Source organism: Bos indicus x Bos taurus, chromosome 24 (genome assembly GCF_003369695.1).
Source record: "Bos indicus x Bos taurus breed Angus x Brahman F1 hybrid chromosome 24, Bos_hybrid_MaternalHap_v2.0, whole genome shotgun sequence".
Classification (NCBI taxonomy): domain Eukaryota; kingdom Metazoa; phylum Chordata; class Mammalia; order Artiodactyla; family Bovidae; genus Bos; species Bos indicus x Bos taurus.
The window spans coordinates 33,302,783-33,325,334 of record NC_040099.1 but is presented as its reverse complement, the minus strand read 5'-3'; the positions used below and the strand labels follow the sequence as shown (position 1 = coordinate 33,325,334).

At 38.4% G+C, this 22,552-nt stretch overlaps 1 protein-coding gene and 1 non-coding gene across 2 annotated transcripts; both read left to right on the top strand.

Annotated features, from left to right (window-relative positions):
• Positions 1 to 68: 68 nt before the first annotated feature.
• RIOK3 (RIO kinase 3) lies at positions 69 to 22,342 on the top strand. The gene is made up of 13 exons (XM_027526006.1): positions 69 to 303; positions 5,943 to 6,058; positions 6,683 to 6,828; positions 6,921 to 7,028; positions 7,215 to 7,324; positions 8,524 to 8,667; positions 9,325 to 9,452; positions 14,379 to 14,576; positions 15,803 to 15,962; positions 17,677 to 17,757; positions 17,846 to 17,935; positions 18,789 to 18,896; positions 19,627 to 22,342. The coding sequence occupies exons 1-13, from the start codon at positions 241 to 243 to the stop codon at positions 19,732 to 19,734; spliced, it is 1,560 nt and encodes a 519-aa protein (XP_027381807.1). The 5' UTR covers positions 69 to 240; the 3' UTR covers positions 19,735 to 22,342.
• TRNAC-ACA lies at positions 16,530 to 16,601 on the top strand. The gene has a single exon. It is a non-coding gene; the product is annotated as a tRNA-Cys (tRNA).
• Positions 22,343 to 22,552: the final 210 nt, after the last annotated feature.

Genomic DNA, 22,552 nt, shown 5'->3' with positions numbered 1-22,552 from the left:
CGGAGAAAGGTGACCTAACGTGGAGCCCCGTAGGCGGCCAATCGGAAGCGAGCGTACCAGCGTAGAAGGCGGAAGAGAAGCGGTCTAGTTCCGGACGCGGCTGCCGCCGCCGCCATCTGTCATCTGAGCTTCGGCACCAGCACCCTGCCGTCCCAGCCCCGCCGCCTGTCTCCTCGGCGGAGCTGCTTCCCGGTCCTGCCACCTCTCTGCTCTGTTCTCGTCGCTGACTTCTTCCCCTACATGGATCTGGTCAGAGTGGCATCCCCTGAGCCCGGGCCAGCAGCGGCCTGGGGACCCAACAAGGTGAGTGGCAGTCGGCGCTGACGCACCTGCCGTAGCCTCCTGACTGGTCCTCTCGGAGGACCCGGAGAGGATGGCAGGCGCCGAAGCGGCTCCCCAGGTGACTTGGGGAGTTTGGGGCTGAATACCAACCGCCTGGGAAAAGGAGGACGGGTGGCGGGGCTGCGGGTGGCGGGGAGAGAGAGGCAGGGAAGGGGCACAGGCTACCAAAGGCCACCCCGGTTTGGAGTCTGGTTCTGCACCTTGGTTTCTGAACCCCCGTAGCATGTATTTGGGCGGGACTCGCTTAGAGATGCTGACGTTTGAGGGAGGGCAAGCACGAACTTGTTTTTCTCCAGCCAAATGAGTCAGCCCAATTATTCACAGAAACCCAGACAGAAAGGTGGTTGAGGAAGCTGTTTCCTTAACTTGTCAACTGTGCTCATCCTACTTGGGCAGTTTGTTGTTTTTGAAGTAGTAAGTTTAGGAGGTAAGTCCAGGCGCACCCTTCCTCCCCTCCAGGCTAATACTCAAGTGTTTACAAACTGTAAGATGGTTATGTCCGAGTTTTAACGTTTATGCTTTTTCCTGTAATGGCCAACTGAAATGCTCATTTAACATCTGGTTTCTGATTTCGGGCTGCTGCTTTTCATGATGCTTTCATTAGAAGGATGAAAAGATTCTTCTGCCACTTTATGGAGGGTTTTCTTGAAAGCAGAATTGAGATTTTGTGTTCCTCAAATTAAAGTTGTGAAGGAATCTAACTTTTTTAGCTTCCTAATTGTTCATTTTTTAAAATAAAATGGACGTTTACCAACATATTAATTTAAGGTGTACAACATAATGTACAACATAATGATACATGTGTATATTGCAAAATGCTCACCACAGTAAGTCTATTTAGCATTCAGGATTACATTTTGTTTCTTGTGATGAGAACGTTTAAGATTTACTTTGTTAGCAACTTTCACATGTACCATACAGCATTATTAACAGATTAATTATCATTCTGTATAGTACATTTCATGCCTTATTTATTTTGTTAACTAGAAGTTTCTATCTTTTGACCACCTTTACCCATTTCACCGACTTCTTTACATATTCACACAGAACATTTGTTCCATTTAAAGGGTCACTCATTAATCTTATCAGATCTTCATACCAGGTCTTAACAGAAAGTGGGGGAAGTATGAGCTGTTAAGTACTGTAAAGGAAATTTTTATAAAAGTTCTCATACAACCATAAGGAGAATCTAGGATATTTAATTGGCAAATGTGGTTACATCTGTCTTTTACATTGTTTATTTTTTTCCTGTCAAAGCTTTGTTTACAAGGTCAAGATCAGTAGATGTAAAAGAACAAATCATTAGAAAGACACTAATAAATATATACTATACATGTTAAATTTCTCCAGGTAAGGTTGTAAAGCTTGTAAAAATGTCAGATGAGACAAACTTTGCTCAGAATACCTAAGCTCAGAACAAACTTCACTTCCAAAACTAATTCAATAATATATTTGACATCCGTCATATTTTCATTTAAGTGTGCATCATCAGAACTATAAAACTTCATTTTCATCTTGCAATAAAAGATCATCTTGGGGTTTACTGATGTTCTGTTGAGAAGACAGCATTTTCATGGGGGAAACAATAGAAATACACTGCAGGTATCACACTGCAAGTATCATTTCCTTCTCTAACCTCTTGGAAGATGGAAGTGATTATAGAAACCTGTGTGGAGTAAGTGGAGATTTGAGGAAAACCTTGGAAAATTGAAAGAATGTTAAAGGCTAATTATTCTCAAAACGTTTCCATCAGGACTTCTTTATACTCTTAAAAACCATTGAGAACTCCAAGAACTTCTGTTTATATTGGTTATATCGATTGATATTTGTCATATCAGAAATTCAAACAGATATCGAAAAACTTTATTAAGTGATATAAATCATGATGTTTATACAAATAATATTTTTATGTTTTACCAAAAAAAAAAAGCTGTTTTCCAAAATGAAAAATTAGTGAAGTAGTGTTTTGGATTTTTGCAAATCTCTTTAATGTAGTAACTTTGTAGAAGACAGCTGGATTTTCATAGCTCGTTTTTCTTCAGTCCGTTGCAGTATGTATCAGTTGAAATATATGAAGAAAATCCATGCTTACAAATACGTAGATTTTAGCAGGCATAATTGCAGATGGGTAATAGCACGGTAGACACTGAGAACGAACGGAGTTAATCTTTAAAAATGCACATTAAAAACATGTGGTTCAAGTATAGTTGATTTACAGTGTTGTGTTTAATTTCTGCTGTACAGCAAAATGATTCAGCTATACATATACATGCTTCTGTTTTATGTTCTTTTCCATTATGGTTTATCACAGGATATCGACTATAGTTCCCTGTGCTGTAGAGCAGGACCATCCTATATATAGTAGTTAAAATTCACGTTCATATTCTAAACCCACTACCTTGGAAATTTTTGGAGGACACAGTTCACAGGCACTCATTCTAGTAGCCACCAGAGTGCTGCCATCATATCTGATACAGACTCTGGAAAACTCGACACTCTTGAGAGAATGAGAGTGGAAACTTTTTTAGAACAATTATGAAAATAATTTTGACCTCTTAGACACCCCGAAAGGGACTTGGGGGTCCCCAGTTACAAAATGCCGAGCTGCTGTTATGAGCAATGAATTTTAGGGAATATTCCAAGAAGGGAGAATGGACATACTGTAGGCAAAAATGAGGAAGTGTGTAGCTCTGTTGGAAAGAGCTGTAACAAGTGGATTAGTGGTACTCCTCAGAACCATTAAGGTCACCAAAAACAAGGAAAGTCTGAGAAACTCACAGCCAAGAGGAACCTAAGGTGACATGATGACTAAATGTTATGTGGTATCTTGGATGGTATTCTGGAATAGAATAGAGACATTAGAGGGAAGCTAAGGAAATCTGAATGAAGTATGGGCTTTAATTAATGAGCTCAATTTAATTAATTGAGCTCATTAATTGTGACACATGTACAGTATTTACACGGGGATGCTGGGTATGGGAATCTGGCAACTCTACAATCTTTGTGATTTTTTTTGTTGTTGTTACTGTAAAAATACTCTAAAATTGAAAGTTAAAAAAATTAGTGTTACTGTGTAGGCTCAGATCACATTTTGCAGAAGTCCTGTTTTGAGAAGTAAAATTACCCACTTAAATATTTTGCCTAGATTATGTCTTCCAGCTGCATGAGCTGAAAAGGAACTTTCCTGTAAGTTATGGTTCCCTTGACTGGCTTCAAGTTGAGGACAGAATTTTTGTTATTATGTACCTCCTTCGTGTTTGCTGTTGTTTTTTTGTTTTTTGTTTTTAAGTTGATTCTTTCCCTATAGTTGTGTGCAGTAAAGTCTTTAAAAAGAAACAAAAAGCGGGATGGACAGCTTGTGATGCATCTTGAAGAGTAGAAGGAAGGGGGAATGATTTCCCTCCCATCTGCAGCCAGCAGGTGAGGGAGGATGGCAGCTGTGAAGACCCCACGTTGCTGCGTTCAGTGGTTGCAGTTTCCCAGGAGAGGGAAACAGGGTAGGTCAGGGGTCCTCAGCGAACAGGAGTCAGGGAGCTAATGATGGGCTTGGTAGATGTCACTTAAAGCAGAATAACTAACTGGAAGTGGTTGGAGTTTCCCATCAGATCTGGATGCCCTGGTGAGTTTAATTTGTTGAAAGCAGTAGTGGGAAATGATGTCAGACTGCTTGAGTAGAACAAGGGCCTTTTACTCTTATCTCCTTAAACATTTGACAGAGGGAGCCGACAACTTCCTGAAGAATTGCAATATGACAGAAGATTCCCCTCCCTTCACCCCATGGTGCCCATTTGGAGAAGGGGCCCCAGTGCCTTTTCTAAGCCCCCCTCAGGATGATGACCACTTGAGCCTGTGGAGAGCTACCATGCCTGGAAGCTGTCCCTCACAGCCTGGAACATTTTAAGGAGGAATTTTGGGCTACTGGTTTGAAGATGTGATTTCAAAGTATGGAAGTTGGCAGACTTTCAGAAATCTTTACTTATTTACCCCACCCAAGGAAGTCATCTCAGTGTGAGGTGCCCAGCTGAGCTGGCCAGCAGGGGTACAGAGCAGTCCAGCTCTAGAGCCTCAGGCTCCTAGGAGCGCGGTCCGCAGGACTGAGCAGTCCTGGTGTCTTGTTGGTGCTCTCAGTCTCTGCATGTTTCCCTTTCCCATTCAGTCTGTCTTGGAAGCAGGTAAATCTCTGCCTCCAAAATAACACAGTGACTGCCTTTCATTATTTACCTCTCTTTGAGAGATTGTCCACAGATGTTTTAACATCTTAGGAGAATTAATTGACTGCTAGCTAGAGACTAGAAGCCTGAGAAGTGGGTGGGCAGAGGGGCTGACCGCTCGGTGGAGAGGAGGACTTTAACCTACGAGCGGTGTAGAAAGAAATCAGACCTCTCCAGCCTAGGGACACCCTGGCAGTTCCTTGACATATCCCCAGGTTTCCTTTTGGTGCCTGTTCAGTAAAGAACTTGAATGCCTCTTTAGGTCTGAAGCCCTATGCTGGACTCTGGCTAAAACACTTACCATCGCATGCTATCCTAAATTAGACTCTGAGGAGTGGTAGTGGTTAAGAAATGTTTGGACTTTATCTTGAAGGCAGTGGGAAACATTAAAGCAATAAAAGAACTTTAATAAGGAAACTGAGCCAGTCAAATCTACATTTTAGAAAAACCATTGTGTTGTGGTATGGAGAGTGGAAGCAAACAGAAGGCAGTTAGGAGGCTCTTACAGTGAGTAACCCAGTGATGGGAGGATGACACCTCGGAAAGGGGATAGAGAACCAGTTCAGGAGATACTTAGACCTCTTATTAGTATTAATGGTCTTAATCACTGGACTAGCAGATGGAGTCATTTGCTGCTGCTCAGTGAAGCTTCCCTCCTCAAAAATTAGGAATTGTGAAATAAAGCTGCAGTTTACACATTGCAGGAGGGCTTAGATGGTGATGCCATTGAGGAGGGATGACTGGCCAGCTATTCTTGAAGAGTCTCACAGAATACTACTTTGCTCTAGTAATATTGTTTCAAGAATCCATTTCTCATTTTCTAAAGTTCAGAAGTATAGGGTTCATTGTTTGTCACTGCTGAGTTTTTTTTTGTTTTAGCATATCCCAGGTTATCTTGAAAGGGCCTGCTGTACACTATATACTTGTTGAAGACTTACTACTTAAATTAGAAGGAAGTGTAACTTCTAAGTGGGCTTTGAATTGTGGTAGTTGGTATAGCCTGTTCCTCTAACAGAATCTACCCAGGAAGCCAAATTATAAGTGGAAGGTGAGCAAAGTATAAGTTGCTTGGTGAGCATGATATCAGAACAAGGGGCATCACATGAACTCAGTGGCTAGTCAGGTGATGCTGGCGTAGCCTGGGCTCCCCTCCACTATAAGGACATTCCCACCAAGCAGGCTGGAAAGTGGTCTTGGCTGTCATAGTCTAGGTGTGTCTTTGATTAGATCTGAGCTAGGAGCTATTTTTACCTTCAAGATGATTTCTGCAAAAAACTAAACATTCCTTTTGAGTTTATTTAACTCCTCTAATTCTCAAAAGAGACCTTATTTCCAAGTTCGGAAGTCACTTTAATTTCATTATTTTGAATTGCCTTTTTTTTTTAATAGTGTCCATGGGCTACCCCTCAAAATACAATATCTTGTTCTTTGTCTGATGTAATGAGTGAGCAGTTGGCTAAAGAATTGCAATTAGAAGAAGAAGCTGCCGCTTTTCCTGAAGTTACGTAAGTAAAAGTCACAAAGAATCTATTTGATCTAGCAACTGACCATAGCCAAGTCTTAGGATTTGATTAGTGATTGTCATGACAAATGAGTCAGAGATTTAGAAAAGCAGTGCAATAGAAGGAGCACCATTTTGGGAGTTCACTGATACTTGGGTTTTAGTCCCAATTTTGTGACTAGTTTTCAGTAGTATCTTGGGCAAACTGCTCAGTTTCTCTGGGTTTCAGTTACTGCAACAGTTGAACTTTGTTATCAAATAGATTAACAAATAATAATCAAATAGATTAACAGTTTTGACTAAGTGTTTGTAGTTTATCTTTTCATATATACATCATCCCTCCTCTGATCAGAATACAGAATAAATGAATTTGGGGTCTGCTTGGTTCTTATGATAGGCCCTTTAGCTTTCTGTTTCTTAAAGCTCCCTTAATCCTGTTTGGTGCTCTCACAGGTGCCTGCTGTTGGTCAGAGGGCAGCTGGGCAGGAGAGGGTGAAGGGTTTGGTAAAGTTCCTCCATTCTTGCTTCAGTACAGTGTTAACACTGAAAAGGCACATCTCACTCATAATTGGTAGCATCTGTTTACACCAGCACATTATATTAGTCTATATTGCCTTATTTTGAATAGTGTTGCTGAAGGACCATTTATTACTGGAGAAAACATTGACACTTCCAGCGACCTAATGCTGGCTCAGATGCTACAGATGGAGTTTGACAGAGAATATGATGCCCAGCTTAGGCGTGAAGAAAAAAAATTCAATGGAGATAGCAAAGGTACTATGACCTTATTGTGACAACCCCATTGGGTGGTAGGAAATGCCTGTAATGGGCCCTAAATAAATCTTCCACTGTTTTTGCCTTTTAAGTTTGCATTTCCTTTGAAAATTATCGAAAAGTGCATCCTTACGAAGACAGTGATAGCTCTGAAGATGAGGTTGACTGGCAGGACACTCGTGATGACCCCTACAGACCAGGTATCAGGGCTTTGACCTTCTGGGGGCATAGAATGGGGAGACAGGAGGATTAAGTATTGTATATTTATCTTTGACTCTCATTTGGTACTTTACTATTAGATTCAGGTATCTTTTTCAGACAGTAATGAATGCAGCAATTTAGTCTCTGCTATTTTTACATACTTGACTTGTTTTAATCACCTTTAGCAAAACCAATTCCTACTCCCAAAAAGGGTTTTATTGGAAAAGGAAAAGACATCACCACCAAACACGATGAAGTAGTATGTGGGAGAAAGAACACAGCCAGAATGGAAAATGTAAGTTACAGAAAGGATTCCTCTAAATCATAAATATCCTAAAGTTTTATTAGGATAAGTTAAAAACATAGGATTCTAAATACACTATCTTGAGTTTCTAAAAATATCCTTCATCCTTTCTAGAGATATTTTAGAAGACAGTACATCAAAACCATGGAAACTCAGCCACTGATGAGAATATATTGTACCTCAGAATAAAATTCTCCAACAATATTAAGAAAACTAGTTTGATTTACATTGATTCTAAAATTAAGAAACTGTTCTTATGAAAGTAACATTTTTCAGTATCTCAGTTTTCCATGAAATACCTGAGAAACATAACAGTGGTGACTGGAGGATAACAATGGGTGGTGGAAATACTTCCCACTGTATACCCTGTTATAATTTTTAAATTTTTTATCTTGTGCCTACCCCTGCAAAATCAGAAACAAAACGTGATTTTCGAAAAATAGAAAAAGAAAAATGGCATTTTTTTCCTCCTTCATAAATATCATGGTAAATATAAAACATTTAGACTTCAGAACAAATACTTGTTAAGTAAACATATTATTAAATTCTAGAAATAATCTAGATCTGACTCTAGAACAACTCTGTCCAGTGTAATTTTTTGTGATAATACCACACACTGTGTGTACCAGTGCTATCTAATATGATAGCCATATTTGACAGCTGAGTACTTGAAATTTGGTACAACTGAGGAACTGAATTTTTAATTTTATTTTAATAATTTAAATGTAAGCATCCACATGTGGCTAGTGGCTTCCATATTATACTTAACTGTCATGGTGTGAGCATAGCTTGCTATTTTACCCTACTCTTCAAAAATAATTGACTGTGAAATTGTTCTTTTTTTTTTTTGGTAAGACTTGGTGTGATTTCAAAATATAATATATCCTTTGATATAAAAGCAAAGTTCAGAGGATATGCTAAAATACCTTAGTTTTCAGATGTGTTTGGATGTTTTCTATGCATAAAATAAACCCTCCCTTCCTTTGGGATGAAATGTCTTTAAAAAGCCTTGTTTCCCTTTCTGTTGAGCTCACTGGTGAGTTATTTTGGTTTTTCCTCTGTAATGTCTATGGATTCTGCCTTCATAGCATTATCATCTATTGAGTAGGTAACCTAATCCGAGTAAAACTGTTTTTCTGTGTCCCATGTTAAAGTATTCAGATACTGATTTTTCTTTTTCATTTTGGCAGTTTGCACCTGGGTTTCAGGTAGGAGATGGAATTGGAATGGACTTAAAACTATCAAACCATGTTTTCAATGCTTTAAAACAGCATGCCTACTCAGAAGAACGTCGAAGTGCCCGCCTCCATGAGAAAAAGGAGCATTCCACTGCAGTAAGTATTCTTACGTTTAATGGAAAGATTCACATTGGAAAACTTCACGTTTGGAGGGAAAAACAAGACAAAAGTTCATGTTTGACATTTTTTCAAGAGATTGACTTTTCAAATCAAAGATGTGAATAAAACCCAAGTAGCCTTGCCATTTGACTTTCAGATTTCATGTAGTGGTTATTAACCAGTTACTCAAGACTAGCCTTTCAGTGGTCATAATTAATTTGGACTATGTTGCTTTCATTGCATATGAGAAATTGTTTTCTGTCATGATATATTTATAATAACATAATAGTTTATAATGTTTTACATTAATGAAGTTAGTGTCTAGTATCTTGAGAATAATTTTTAAACTTTTAGAAAAACAAACTAATGGTAGGTACATCAGGAGAGCTATTTAAAGTTTAAAGATAAAACTTTGACTAAGCTAGAATCTGATTTTTAGTAGTTCTTTTAGATATTCACTTTCAGAGACAGTAGAGTTATAGGAATGGATGGTATCTTAACAGTCCTCTTTTAAGAGCCTGTTATATATACATCTAAGTAAATGAACAATAAGTTTTAAAAAGTATATATTTTGAATGTTAGATATTAGAAATGGTTCAGGAAATGTTTTGTGATTACCAGTCATTTTCACTTACAGCACTTTATCTTTTCCAGGAAAAAGCAGTTGATCCTAAGACACGTTTACTTATGTATAAAATGGTCAACTCTGGAATGTTGGAGACAATCACTGGCTGTATTAGTACAGGAAAGGAATCTGTTGTCTTTCATGCATATGGAGGGAGGTAAATGAGCAGAAAACAGTACCGTAATATAAACCAAAGCTTAATCCCTTGTTCTGAATTTACATAAGATCAAAATTTAAAGTGTTATTTTAGTTATCTTAGCAATATAGGGACATAAAAAGAAAAACACAATCAAGGGAGTTCCCTAGTGGTCTAGTGGTTAGGATTCGATACTTTCACTGCTGTGGCCTAGGTTCAGTCCCTGATCTGGGGGACTGAGATTCTGCAAGTCTCGCCGTGTGGCCAAAAAAAAAAAAAAGTCATCCCAATTCTACCATCAAGAGAGAACCAGTAATAATTTTGTGTAGACTCCTCCAGTCTTTTTTCTATGAACGTATTATTTTTCATATTATTGTAATTGTTCTATATCACACAGGCAGCTGTAGTGGCATAGCAAAATTTGAACCTGAGTTTGATTCAAAACTTTTCTCTATGGGACTCTGATGCTAAGTTGGGAGAGTTATACTTAAAGAAATGTCTTTAAAGCTTTTTTGTCATTTTAGATCCTACCCACTTTACTTTTGTTACAAGATCTTAGTCAAATAAAGGATGGCATGAGGAAGAGAAAACATTTTAAACGTGGAGCCTGTAGAGAGAATGTGCAAACCAGGAATATGATGTCATCTGGTTACTTAGCTTTGAAGTCTTACTAGTTCAGCAAGGCTTACTAGCTCAGCTAATCCTTTATGTTAGCAGTGTTTATAAACAAAAATGTTAAAATAGATGACAGATTATTCTAGTTATTTTTAGCTTTAGAAGGTATTTGTTACATACTTAAAGGGATTCAAACAATTACTTCTGAAGTACTTGCCCTTGGTTTTCTTATTTAACTTGTCTCCCTTTCTAGATGAGACATACACATATAATCATGTATTGAATTATACTGAGTTCCAAAATGAAAGGGATAAAAATGAATGTTAGGTTAAAATGATTCAACATTTTTTAAGCAATGTGATCTGAAGCAGTCTACTGAACTTACTTGAAAACTGACCCTCCCTTCATAGGATTTTAGTTGGGGTGATTGAGATCGTATTTGATTATACCTGGTATAAATTAATCTTAATAAACCTTTTTTTTTTTTTTTTTTTACCTCTAAGCTCTGTTGCCCTCTTTCCAAATTTCAACTGAGGGTTCCCTGAGATCAGGCAAACATAACTTAATGGCACAAATTATTTTAAAATGAAAAGTTCCTCACAATAAAAATTAAACAGTACAAAAAGGATTAAAATGAAAGTAGCAGAGAAGGCAATGGCACCCCACTCCAGTACTCTTGGCTGGAAAATCCCATGGATGGAGGAGCCTGGTAGGCTGTAGTCCATGGGGTTGCTAAGAGTCAGACACGACTGAGCGACTTCCTTTTCCCTTCTCACTTTCATGCATTGGAGAAGGAAATGGCAACCTACTCCAGTGTTCTTGCCTGGAGAATCCCAGGGGCGGGGGAGCCTTAGTGGGCTTCCGTCTATGGGGTCGCACAGAGTCAGACACGACTGAAGCGACTTAGCAGCAGCAGCAGCCTTCATCTTACCAGCTGTGGCCCCACAGGTTTTCCCTCTAAAGGTTACCACTATTAATAGTGTTTAGTCTAGTCTTACAGAAGTTTTTATGCATGTATTTCTTATTTTTGTTTATATGCTGCATTTAGCATCTTTTTTTTTCAATTAATATATCTCAAGTCATTCTATTTTACTGGTTTATATCATACCATTTTTATAGTAGAACATTCCACTCTACGAATATACAGGAATATCTTTGTACATAAGCTTTGGTGTACTTTTGCAGATAAATCCTTAAGCTAAATTCCTAACATTTGGAATTGCTGGGGCAAAGACTACATGCATTTTTCCCCTTTCTGTTAAACAGTGGAAGGCCTTACTGAAGGGAGAGTACCAGATTTTGCTCACTGTTTGGCCCGCTGAGCTGGCTGTTACAGCAATCAATGTTTCTTGATATCTGTTATTTGTTAAAAATTCTTTATAACTTTTTCTTCTTATGTGTCACACCAAAGGCCAGAAATCTTAAATTTGTTTATTTCTTAAAAGTGAGGCAAACACACTTTTCCCTATGAGCTAGTTAGATCTGCAGGTTGCACAATTCTGAATGTCAGTAGGTGTTGCCAAATTGCCTGATGAGACAGTTAACCAGTTTATGCCACCACCAGTAAGCAGTATGAACCTGTTTCCCTCATCCTCATCAGTGCCTAGTCTTATCAAACTTAATATTTTTTTCTCAGAGTAAAAGATGGAAAGTACCTCTTTAGTGTTTTGGTGTGCGTTTATTTAGTTATGATTAGGTTGTATTTTTTTTTCACATGTATTGGCCACTTGGGTTTCTTTTTCGTGCCATTTTCCTTGTTTATTCTTCGTTCATTTTCTGTTCAACTTAATGATCCTTTGATAGAACAAGTGGGCTCCCTTTGCTTATGGTGGAATTGGTATTATAATCTATACTTTGGCATTTGTAAGTTAGTAAAGCTAGAGAGCATTTGGTTTTCAACAGCTGAGAGTAAATACATTTTAAAGTGTAAGTTAGTTTCCTCTGCTGCATAACAAATTACCATAGATATAGCAACTTAAAACAACACCTATGTATTATCTTACGGTTCCTGTTGATCAAAAGTTCAGGCAGGCACGGCTTAGCTGGGTTCTCTGCTCAGGGTCTCCCAGGACTGCAGTCTTGCATGTCAGCTGGGCTCTGTCCCTTACCGGAGCATGAGGTCGTCTTCCTTAGGCGCAGTTCAGTTCCTTGTGACTTTAGGACAGAGGTCTCCACCTTCTGGTTGCCTGCCAGCCAGGGACTGCTCTGAGCTCCTAGAGGCCCATGTACATTCTAGTCATGAAGCCCTTTTGTACAGCAGGTTGCATCTCAGAATAATCAGGAAACTCTCTGCCTTGGGTCTACTAAGACTGAGTTTTAAAGGATGGAAGATAATCCTGGCAATGACTGTACCATCACTTTTACTGTAGTGTAATCTACTCAAGGGAGGGGCTTATATAGGCATGTACACCAGGGACTGGGATCTTGGGGACCCTTTTAGGTCCTGCCTGCCACAGAGCTCTTCTGGGTTCTGTCATGCTCACATTGACCAAGTAATCAACAGTTATTTGAATAGTAACGTGCTAGATTTTTTCAGGAAGTAAGTGTATAACATGTTTTCTACTCTCAAAGAGCTTATGATATATTCAAGAGGAGGACATTACAGTAAGAACTGGTAAAAGTTATACAGAATGTAACATACATAGGTTGTTTTTTTTTTAATACATATGTATGTATCTTTTTTAAAAGATTAGAAAAGTACTATTCATGATCGTGATTGTCTCTCAAGAGTTGAAATGGGGAATGAAACTACCACAGGTGGTAATCAAAGGAAATTTCACCTTTATTTATAAAGTTTAACTCTTAAAAAAAAAGTGGAGGAGGGAGTGCTGAAAATGGGAGGATTGAAATTTAGACAATGGGATTAGACAGAAAATTAGAAGTTACATATTTAGAGGTAATAAGATATAAAATTGTGTAAGCAAACCAGAAATTGGTAAGGAGGACCTTAAGAGCTCGGCAGATGGTTGTGTAATTTACTGAGAAACATGGAAGCTTTTTTTAGTAGGAGAATGACAAGATGAATCTTATAAATTAGATTCTATCCTGGAGACCTTGCAAATGAGGAATCTCCTCAGTGCTATTTTTGATAGGGCCTCATCTACCTATGGTTAAATTATTTCAATGACAGAGAACTTATCTCAAAATCCAGAGATGTCTATAACATCTTTAAATTATCATTTCTTCCTTGGAGAGAATCTCTATTCTGTCTCACTGAAAACTGGTTTGTTCACTCACCAAGTATTTATGCACCTACCATGTTCCAGGCATCTTCTGTGTACTGGGGCTATAGCAATGACTGGTACAAGGGAGGTCCCTGCTTTCATAGACTGTACTTCCTTCTCACCCCTTCCTCCAGTCCCCTCCCAAGACTGTCAGATAAGTGCCATGCAAATGGATAAAACAGGGTGATGTCATAGTGACTGGGTGACTGCTTTTTATCAGTAGGACTGGGAAACCTCTGATGAGGTGACATTTAAATCTGGATTTGAATGACACACCTGGATTCAGTATCACATATCAGAAGGAAGAACGTTCCAGACTAAAGAACAGCTAGTGCTAATGCCTTCAGACAGGTGTAAGCTTCGTATCTTTGGGAGACTAAGAAAGCAGTGTCCCTGGAGTGTAGTGTGTGAGGAGGAGCCAGAAGGCTGGAGAAGCAAAGGGTGGATCAGGCAACACTCTGTAAGCCAGGGTAAGGAGTCTGCTTTTTCAGTGCAGTGGGAACCAAAGCTCAGATTCAAGTCTCATTTTCAAAGGATTACTCAGATTGCTGTGTGGGAAATGAATTCTAGTCAGGCAAGAGAAGAAACAGATCAGTTAGAAAGTTGTGGTGATAGTTGAGAGATGACTTTGGTCAGACTGACAGGTAATGAAGATGAAGAATAGGAGACGGCTGGTGTGTGTTTGGAAAGTGAGAGTGGACAGTCTGTGCTGTGGGGTTGGCTGTGGGGAGGGAGAGGGACGCCAGGCAGACTGCAGCCTATTTTAAAGTGTACGAAAAAAAAAGAAAAAATTCATTAAGGAAATTTGAATAAACTTTGGGCAAGTGTATAGGTCTTCATTGTTCCAAGTTTAATTCCATAGTCATTAAATGAAGATTATATTATGGGTTGTGAAAACCATTGACAATTTATTTGAAAGTGTGTCTTATTAAAAAAGCTGAAAGCTAAGGTTTTCTTCTAAAATGTGGAGGCTTAAAAAAACAAAACACCCCAAGGCTTCCATTCTCAGAGAAGATAGATCTACTTTCTTGTCATAAAATCTTTAATTTTGAAATTGTTTTTTTACCTGACAATCGACACTGACTTAATGTTTGTTTCTTCTACTTAGCATGGAGGATGGAAAGGAAGATAGTAAAGTTATACCTACAGAATGTGCCATCAAGGTATTTAAAACAACCCTTAATGAGTTTAAGAATCGTGACAAATATATTAAAGATGATTTCAGGTTTAAAGATCGCTTCAGTAAACTAAATCCGCGTAAGATCATCCGCATGTGGGCAGAAAAAGAAATGCACAATCTTACAAGGTAAAGAAAATCATTGTGCTGGAAGTCATCTTGGGTGATCACCTCTTTGTATTAAGTCTACTAGCCTGGCAAAAACACCCATGCTTTCTTTTAAATTCATTTGTAGAAAGCATGAAAGGCCTTAATTCTAGTATTTAAGGAAGGCTTCTGTAAGAAAGCATTTCCATGCGTATAACCTGAATTCATACTCATAGGGTGAAAAATCCATTTTGTTTTTTCTTTTCCTCAGTAAAGTTTGAGGGAAATTAAGTCATTTTCTACTAAAGATATTTTGTCATATATCTAAATGCTCTTTTCCAGCTTCCAGTTAGGCATATTATAAATAATAATTTCCTTTTTTGTTTCAGGAAAGGTTTATCCCATCTAATATTTGTTAATTTGGTCAGGGCAGGGTTTTACCAGTCTGATTGCATTTGTTTTAATTTATTAGACTTGTTGTCCAATTCTCTAAGCAGAATTTATCAAGGAAATTGTTTTGTCAACCAAGAAATTGACTAGTAATCTTTCTTATTTACAAACCTTCCTATATTTGAACTATTAAAAGCTTTTAATTTTAGTTTACTTTTCCTAAAGTTGTTTGTTTTCAAACATAATTATCCATATTTATTAGTTGCAAGTCTTGTATTTAGTAGGACTTCTAATTAGGATAATTTCCCAAGAGGCCTTTCTGCCCTGCAGGCTGTTTTCTGTATTACTAAGATCTCATCACTGCCTTTCTTAACATTTTCCCGTAGCTCCCATAGTCTTGAGTGTAAAGTTCAAAGCTGTTTTGTGATGCAGAGCCAGCCGTTCTCTGTGGGCTCAGCCCACATGTCCTTGCTCCCACTCAAGATCCAACTGTGTGGATTTACACACACACACACACACACACGTGGACTGTGCACCCTGATGCCTCTGCATCTCACAGCAGCTTCCACAGCACGCCTCCCCACAGTTTGAGCCTGGCTGGTTCCGTCTGCCCGCTGCTTCCTCGATGCCGCCTACCCGCACCTCTGCCAGTGCCCATGCCACATTGTGCTGTCGTCATCTCCTCACTCATCTGTGTTTTTCACCAGGCCACAGGCTCTGTGAGGGCAGAGGCTGTGTCATACTGCCTTTGCATTCCAGCATTCCCCAGAGTGGAACACAGTGACAGCTCATTGCAGGACCTCGTTAGATATTTGTTGAATAAATGAAATATTCTCTCCTACTGGTCTTTACGTTCTTGATCCTTTCTTTGTGTATAGGATGCAGAGAGCTGGAATTCCTTGTCCAACAGTTGTACTACTCAAGAAACACATTTTAGTTATGTCTTTTATTGGCCATGATCAAGTTCCAGCCCCTAAATTGAAAGAAGTAAAGCTCAGCAGTGAAGAAATGAAAGACGCCTACTATCAAACTCTTCATGTAAGTTGTGCCGTACAGAGCATTCAGATACCAATTTTTAAAAATGCTTCCTCTAAACTAAAAAAATTCCTAACAGGACTATTTTAAGGCGTTATAACGAGGACAAACTGAAGTTTGTGAAGGAATGTTAATATTGAAGAGTGGTCTTTCTATCAATATGCGTGTGTTTTGAGTTGTTTTAGAAAAATTATGGACCAGTGGAGCAAGTGAAGGGTCAGTGTTAGTGACATGGAAGCCAGAAGCTATTCATAAAACTTCATTAAATAAAATTTGATGTTACTATATATACCAGATACAGTGCCTTGTTAGTTTGTATACCTTCTTGAAACAGTGAAGGAAATACCGTTAGTGTTGGGAACTTAGAAGGAAGCAGATTCGCTCTCAGTGTAAGGAAGTATTGATCAGAAGATGATGAGGCGTGGTTTATCCATCTGTGCAGGCATTAGAAGGCATATGTCAGGAATCTTGAGGAAAGTATTTATATTTTGGGACAGCAACCAAATTCAGTCTGGGATCCTTCTAGCTCAAGAAACTGCTCCTGATACTGTTATGCGTCTCTTTAAGACTTCCCTGGTGGCTCAGATGGTAAAGTGTCTGCCTACACTGCAGGAGACCCAGGTTCGATCCCTGGGTGGGGAAGATCCTTTGGAGAAGGAAATGGCAAACCACTCCAGTACTCTTGCCTGGAAAATCCCACGGACGGAGGAGCCTGGTAGGCTACAGTTCATGGGGTTGCAAAGAGTCAGACACGACTGAGTGACTTCACTTCACTTCTTTTTTTTTTTAACTGAATCGGAGAAAGGTGTTTTTAGCACAGTATGTGCATGGAGCTCTCATATCATGCAGCAGTTGATGTGAATATGAACATGTTATACAAATTAATTTTTTAAAATATGGCTAGAGAGTTAGTCCAGTTTTCTCTGCCTTTAGTAGGAAAACATTCAACGAAAATCAAACCTACCTTTCTTGTTTCTTTTGGCCGTGGGGTGGCTGGGGAAGAGATGAAGTAGTGATGAACTTCATATTTGATTCTGTTAAAGCTGGAAAACAGACATTAGTGCTGATTTCTCTAAGGCTAGGGATCACCGTGAGTCATATAGTATGTATGCTGCTGCTAAGTCGCTTCAGTCGTGTCTGACTCTGTGTGACCCCATAGACGGCAGCCCACCAGGCTCCCCCATCCCTGAGACTGTCCAGGCAAGAACACTGGAGTGGGTTGCCATTTCCTTCTCCACAGTATGTGTAATATTATATATATGTATATTATATATATATATAATACCGCTTAATTTAGAAGACTGTCTCTTTTTCACATGTCTGGCAGGAAGTACTTTTTATCTTGGAGTTGTGTGCACCCCTTGGAATTCTCAGTGAGATGTTTGCCCTTTTATGAAGGGTAAGCCTAGGTCCCCTGGTTGAGTGACCACAGCTCTCTCACATGCGTGGGAATCCAGGTCAGCCCTTTGGCCTCCTGATCGCATTTCTGTCACATGGGCAGGGAAGTAGAGTGTCATATCTCTTCCACTGTTTCATTGTTCTCCCATCCTTCCTTGAGGTTAAAAAAAAAGGCACAGCCTTGACTGTAGCACAAAAAAGAAGTTAAGTTCTTTACCCTGGTTTTGCTCTTTCCGGAAAATATTGGTTGATGTAGATGTTGTGTGGGTGACTTAGAATGGTTCCTCACGTCCTAAATGTCTGTCCTGCCTCCTCACAGTTGATGCAGCAGTTATATGACGAATGTACGCTCGTACACGCCGACCTCAGTGAGTACAACATGCTCTGGCATGCTGGGAAGGTGAGGAGCATTTTGTTCATGTTCAGACTTAGTGACTTGATGTAAATGACTGACTGTAAAGAAATCACTGTGCTGTGTATTTAAACAGGTCTGGTTGATCGATGTCAGTCAGTCTGTAGAACCAACCCACCCTCATGGCCTGGAGTTCTTGTTTCGTGACTGTAGGAATGTCTCACAGGTGGGAATGTAAATTGTCTTTTTTATGGGTGGGCTGTAATAGATTGAAATATTTTTCTGACTCCTAAGACCAATAAGAAGACACTGTTCTTAGAAGTTAAAGGAAGGGTTTAGTTCTTCTTTGCTTTGCTTTCATGATAAAGAGACAAAGATTGATTTGTCAGATTTCATTTTTTGCAAGAATTTGATTACATGCCTCACATTTGGGCCAATGAATTAAATTTCTGAGAGAGTAAGCTTTATTTTGGTTCTAAATATTTGATCCGTCAAGTAGACATGTAATCCATGCACAGTGCTTTAAGGGAAGCTGAACTATAGCAACCCTGCATGCTTCCTGCCATTGTTACTACACTAAGAAAAGAGTCTTCCTAGTGGTGTAGTTCCCTAGACGAGGGAAGGTAAAACTCAGTCATCACAGAGTTGGGACACATCTGTTTGCTATTTTCTAAAGGAAATGAATTGTCAGCAACAGATTCAGATAGGAATGTTCTTTCTATATATGATAGAACAACTTCATTTTGGAAATAACGTCTGACTTTACTGGAAAAGTTTAATTCATGAAATTTAGTGATTATTTTGTGTCTACTTAAAGCAATGCCAAGCAGTTTTATGTATACCACTCATAGGTATAGAAGGTGCAACATGACAGACTTATTACTAAATCCAGAAGACAGCCCGAATGTGTGAGAGGACAGGAAGCAAGTAGAACCTGAGCACAGTTTTATTTGAGTTGGAAACATCTGTAGCTAAAAAATTATGGAGGGAATTCACCAGTGTCTCACAAGTTCACTGTTTCCTGTTTCTGAGAGAACCTTGCTAATATCTCTGCTGACTTCCTCATATTTCTTTACTAGTTTTTTCAGAAAGGAGGAGTAAAGGAAGCCCTTGGTGAACGAGAACTCTTCAATGCTGTTTCAGGCTTAAACATCTCGGCAGATAATGAAGCTGATTTCTTAGCTGAGGTAAGTGCTGTAAGGCTGTTTTTCACCTCGCTGATAGTGGGGAGCTGGACGGAGTAGATAATGAAACCCAGAGCTGAGTTTATCCTCTCATCCCCTCAGAAACAAAATTAGAGATTTTTCTTTTCTTGAGATGTTTTTGATCCTTCCTTGGAAATACCCAGTCATTGCAGTGGATCTACAGAACCATAAAAAAACCTTCCTCCAGGGAAGGTCTCTCAAAACTGAACAAAAACCGAAATGTGAAACAGCAACTAATTATTCCCAACAACCTACCAAAGCAGAGAATGATTGTAGAATCTGTTTCAGAAAGCCCCAGTGTGACTTGAGTTTGGCCAAGCCATGCTGGAGTCTAAGGCCAGAAGAGAAGTGACGGGAAGTTGGTACATCTAGCCTTTAGTTCAGGACAGTTACTTGATGTTGCTGCTGCTGAGTCAACTTTCGGATTTCCTTTTTCTTGTTCCCTGAAAGCTGTATAGATTATATCATAAGACCTATCTGATGCCAGTGGTTAGCTTGATAAAGACACTAGGCATCAATCCTGATAACATAATCAAGTAAAAACACACACATATGTATCACACTGTGATCTGTGTCACACACTGTAATTCTGATTCAAGTCCAGTGTCATTAGGAATGTTGTTGTAGGGGAGTAAAAATACCAGTTCAATCTCAAGCATGATTTCTGTGAAGTAGCATTTTGACCAATGGATTCAATGTATGTATTTTATAGATAGAAGCTTTGGAGAAAATGAATGAAGATCATGTTCAGAAGAATGGAAGGAAAGCTGCTTCATTTTTGAAAGATGATGAAGGTCCACCAATCTTATATGATGAATAGCACTAATACCCACTGCTTTCAGTGTTGACACAGTGGTGATTGTCAGCTGCCAATGGCAAATGAAGTTATGGGTGACTTGAAATATCAAAACATGAGGCGTGTACAATGGTGCTTCTGTGCTTTTTTTCCCTTGTAACCCATATACCAGATGCGTGGAATTTTTAGCTCAGCATTGAGAGAATAAAATGTCACTACCTCTCATGATATGAATAGGGTAATATAATTCTTAACAGCTACAGGTTATCTGGCCGAAATCAACCTGATTTTACAGGATTTGTGGCATAAAATGTTTTGATGAGAATTTTTAACATTTCCAGATATGGAAGGAAGGGACAGATGTGTTTACAAAGGAGACATTTATTACAACACACTTGGCTTTTCTCACCTTCCTCTTTTGTGTTGCATCTTTCCTCAAATATTTTATGGCCTAAAATTAGCACTTCTTAATTCTTTTTCCAGATTGTGACCATGATTCTAAAGGGAAATTTCTTCTCTTTAGTAGGTGACATAAATGGAAATTTGGTTTGAGAATGGCTGACAGAAGTAAAGTGCTTTTTATTGGTACATCTTGAATTTTTTCCCACAAATATGCAAGGAAAAGGCATCATCAATTTCTGAAAGAGATAAATAAGTACTTCTCAACTATCTACAGTTTTTAAATTTAACTTCCAGCTTTTCTACATTTAGGTGAAATGGTTAGGATGTAACTCATGGTGCAGCCGCTCTGCATTTATAATGAAAATGTAAATTATCTGGAAGGACAGAGTAGAATCTTCAACCATGTTTAACATTTTTAATGAAGTCATTGAAACAAAATTCAGTTTACACATCACTCAAGCTGTATACTTACTGATTTTTAAAGAAATATAGCAGGCTACCTAGAAAGATTATATACTCAAAGGATGAAAAGTACATACAAAACAAGTTGGGTACCAGATCACCAACTAATTTAAACTGCCTGATCTTGCTTTTAATAATTTTTAGTACTGTTGGGGCGCCACTTCTTAATGCAGACGAAATACATGGACTCTATTAAGACTGAAGCTTATTCAGAACAACAGCATCGTTCCTCCTATTACTAGAATCAGATTGAAATCACTGAAGACCTAAACTCTGTCTGATAGTAAAAAGTAAAATCTGAACATTAGTTACACAAGATTATTTTAAAATGCCAAATACGTTCTCTCTAGAAAAATATTTATTTTGTTTCTGTTGTATAACTTTTAATTGTGCTTCAGAGAAGTGTGATTTGGGGCTCCTCATTGCATTTCATGAAATGTTTACCACTATGAAACAAATATTTAAATGACTGGGAATTACTGACTTTACAGAAGTTTTAAAGAACTAATTTTAAAAACCATTAACCATTAAATTTTGTTTTGTTTTGTTTTCTGACATACTCCGTTTGACAGTAGCAGCAAACTACTGCTGTGTGGCATTCTTGGAGTGTGCTGTGAACATGCTTTTTAAGAAATTAAAAATGAAGAGATCATTTTAGAATTGGTTCTTTGTGTGTATTCTTCCTGTTCCATATATTAACATAGGTCCTGGCATTGAGTTACATTAACCGTCCTGTTTAAATTCAGCAGTGCTATTTTAAGCAGTTCCCCCCCGCCCAACTTCCCATCTATAGATTTCACTTTTAAATGACTTATTTCACATTACAAATAGGTTTTTCTCCTCATGCAGAGCTGAGAGTAAATTTTTCACACAGTGGAAAATGTTGATTTGCTAAATAGTCAAATACAAATGGGAAATAACAAAATCTGGAAACAAGGATCTTTTGCCTCACTTTAATGGAAGTGGATGTATGAATATGAGATAAATTATCAAAATAAGGAAGATATGTGTAGAGAATTTTTATTTCAACAAGGTAATTTTTTCCTAGTTTTCTTTTGTTAAAAAAAAAAAGAAAATCAGGGGCTTCCCTGGCAATCCAATCCACTTCCCTGGCAGTGGTTAGGACTCCTTGTTTTCAATGCCTGGGTTGAATTCTTTCGGTCAGAAGTTACAGAGCAGCCAAAAAAAAATCAATTTTCCTGCTTACAAAACTAAGACATGCATGCTTATTTAAATTTAAATATTACAGAAATCCAGAAGTGCTGAAATAAATGCCCCCTTGAATTCCAAAAATCACTGCATGCAGTGGGGCATACATCTATGCCATATTGTTGCCTCTCAGTAAATGTTATATTCTCTTTTTTTAAAAAATCTTTGGACAGAAAGAGATGAAGCTAGGCAGCTGATGGTGGAGTGTCGATCATGGTAAAGCCCTAAGGAAGATGAAGGAGACAAAGGCCCTAAGATACATTAGAGGCTATACAGTGTTGCTTGTTTAGGTGCAGGGCATCAGAAGAGATTGTTGTCTGCACCTTTTGAAAACTTCTGATCAGTTTCCAACACTTTAGAAATTGCTAGGGAAAAGCTCATCTGATTGTATTTTCAAACCTCAGTATTTCTATTTTTGAAGACGTATTTTATGAATGTTTTAATTTCTCAAAGTTTATAGTTGGAGATACCAGTTTATTCCTGTCAAAGCCTCTTGTTTTTATTCTTTGATTTCATATTTATTTCCCAATTCATAAATAAAAAAGGTTACATTTGGAAACAGTATGACTTTTGGCTTTCCAGCTTTCTCCCAAACATAGCTAGCTCTTCGAGGAGTCAAGACCAAATATAGTGGAAAGATAAAAACACAGCAGATGGAGGAGGAAGTAGGGTATTCATTACAGAATAAATGAGTGAGCTACTACTTATAGCTCTAAATTTTTTTTTTCTCTCTACCGACTTCTGTGAGGGAAAGAACATATAATTAGAA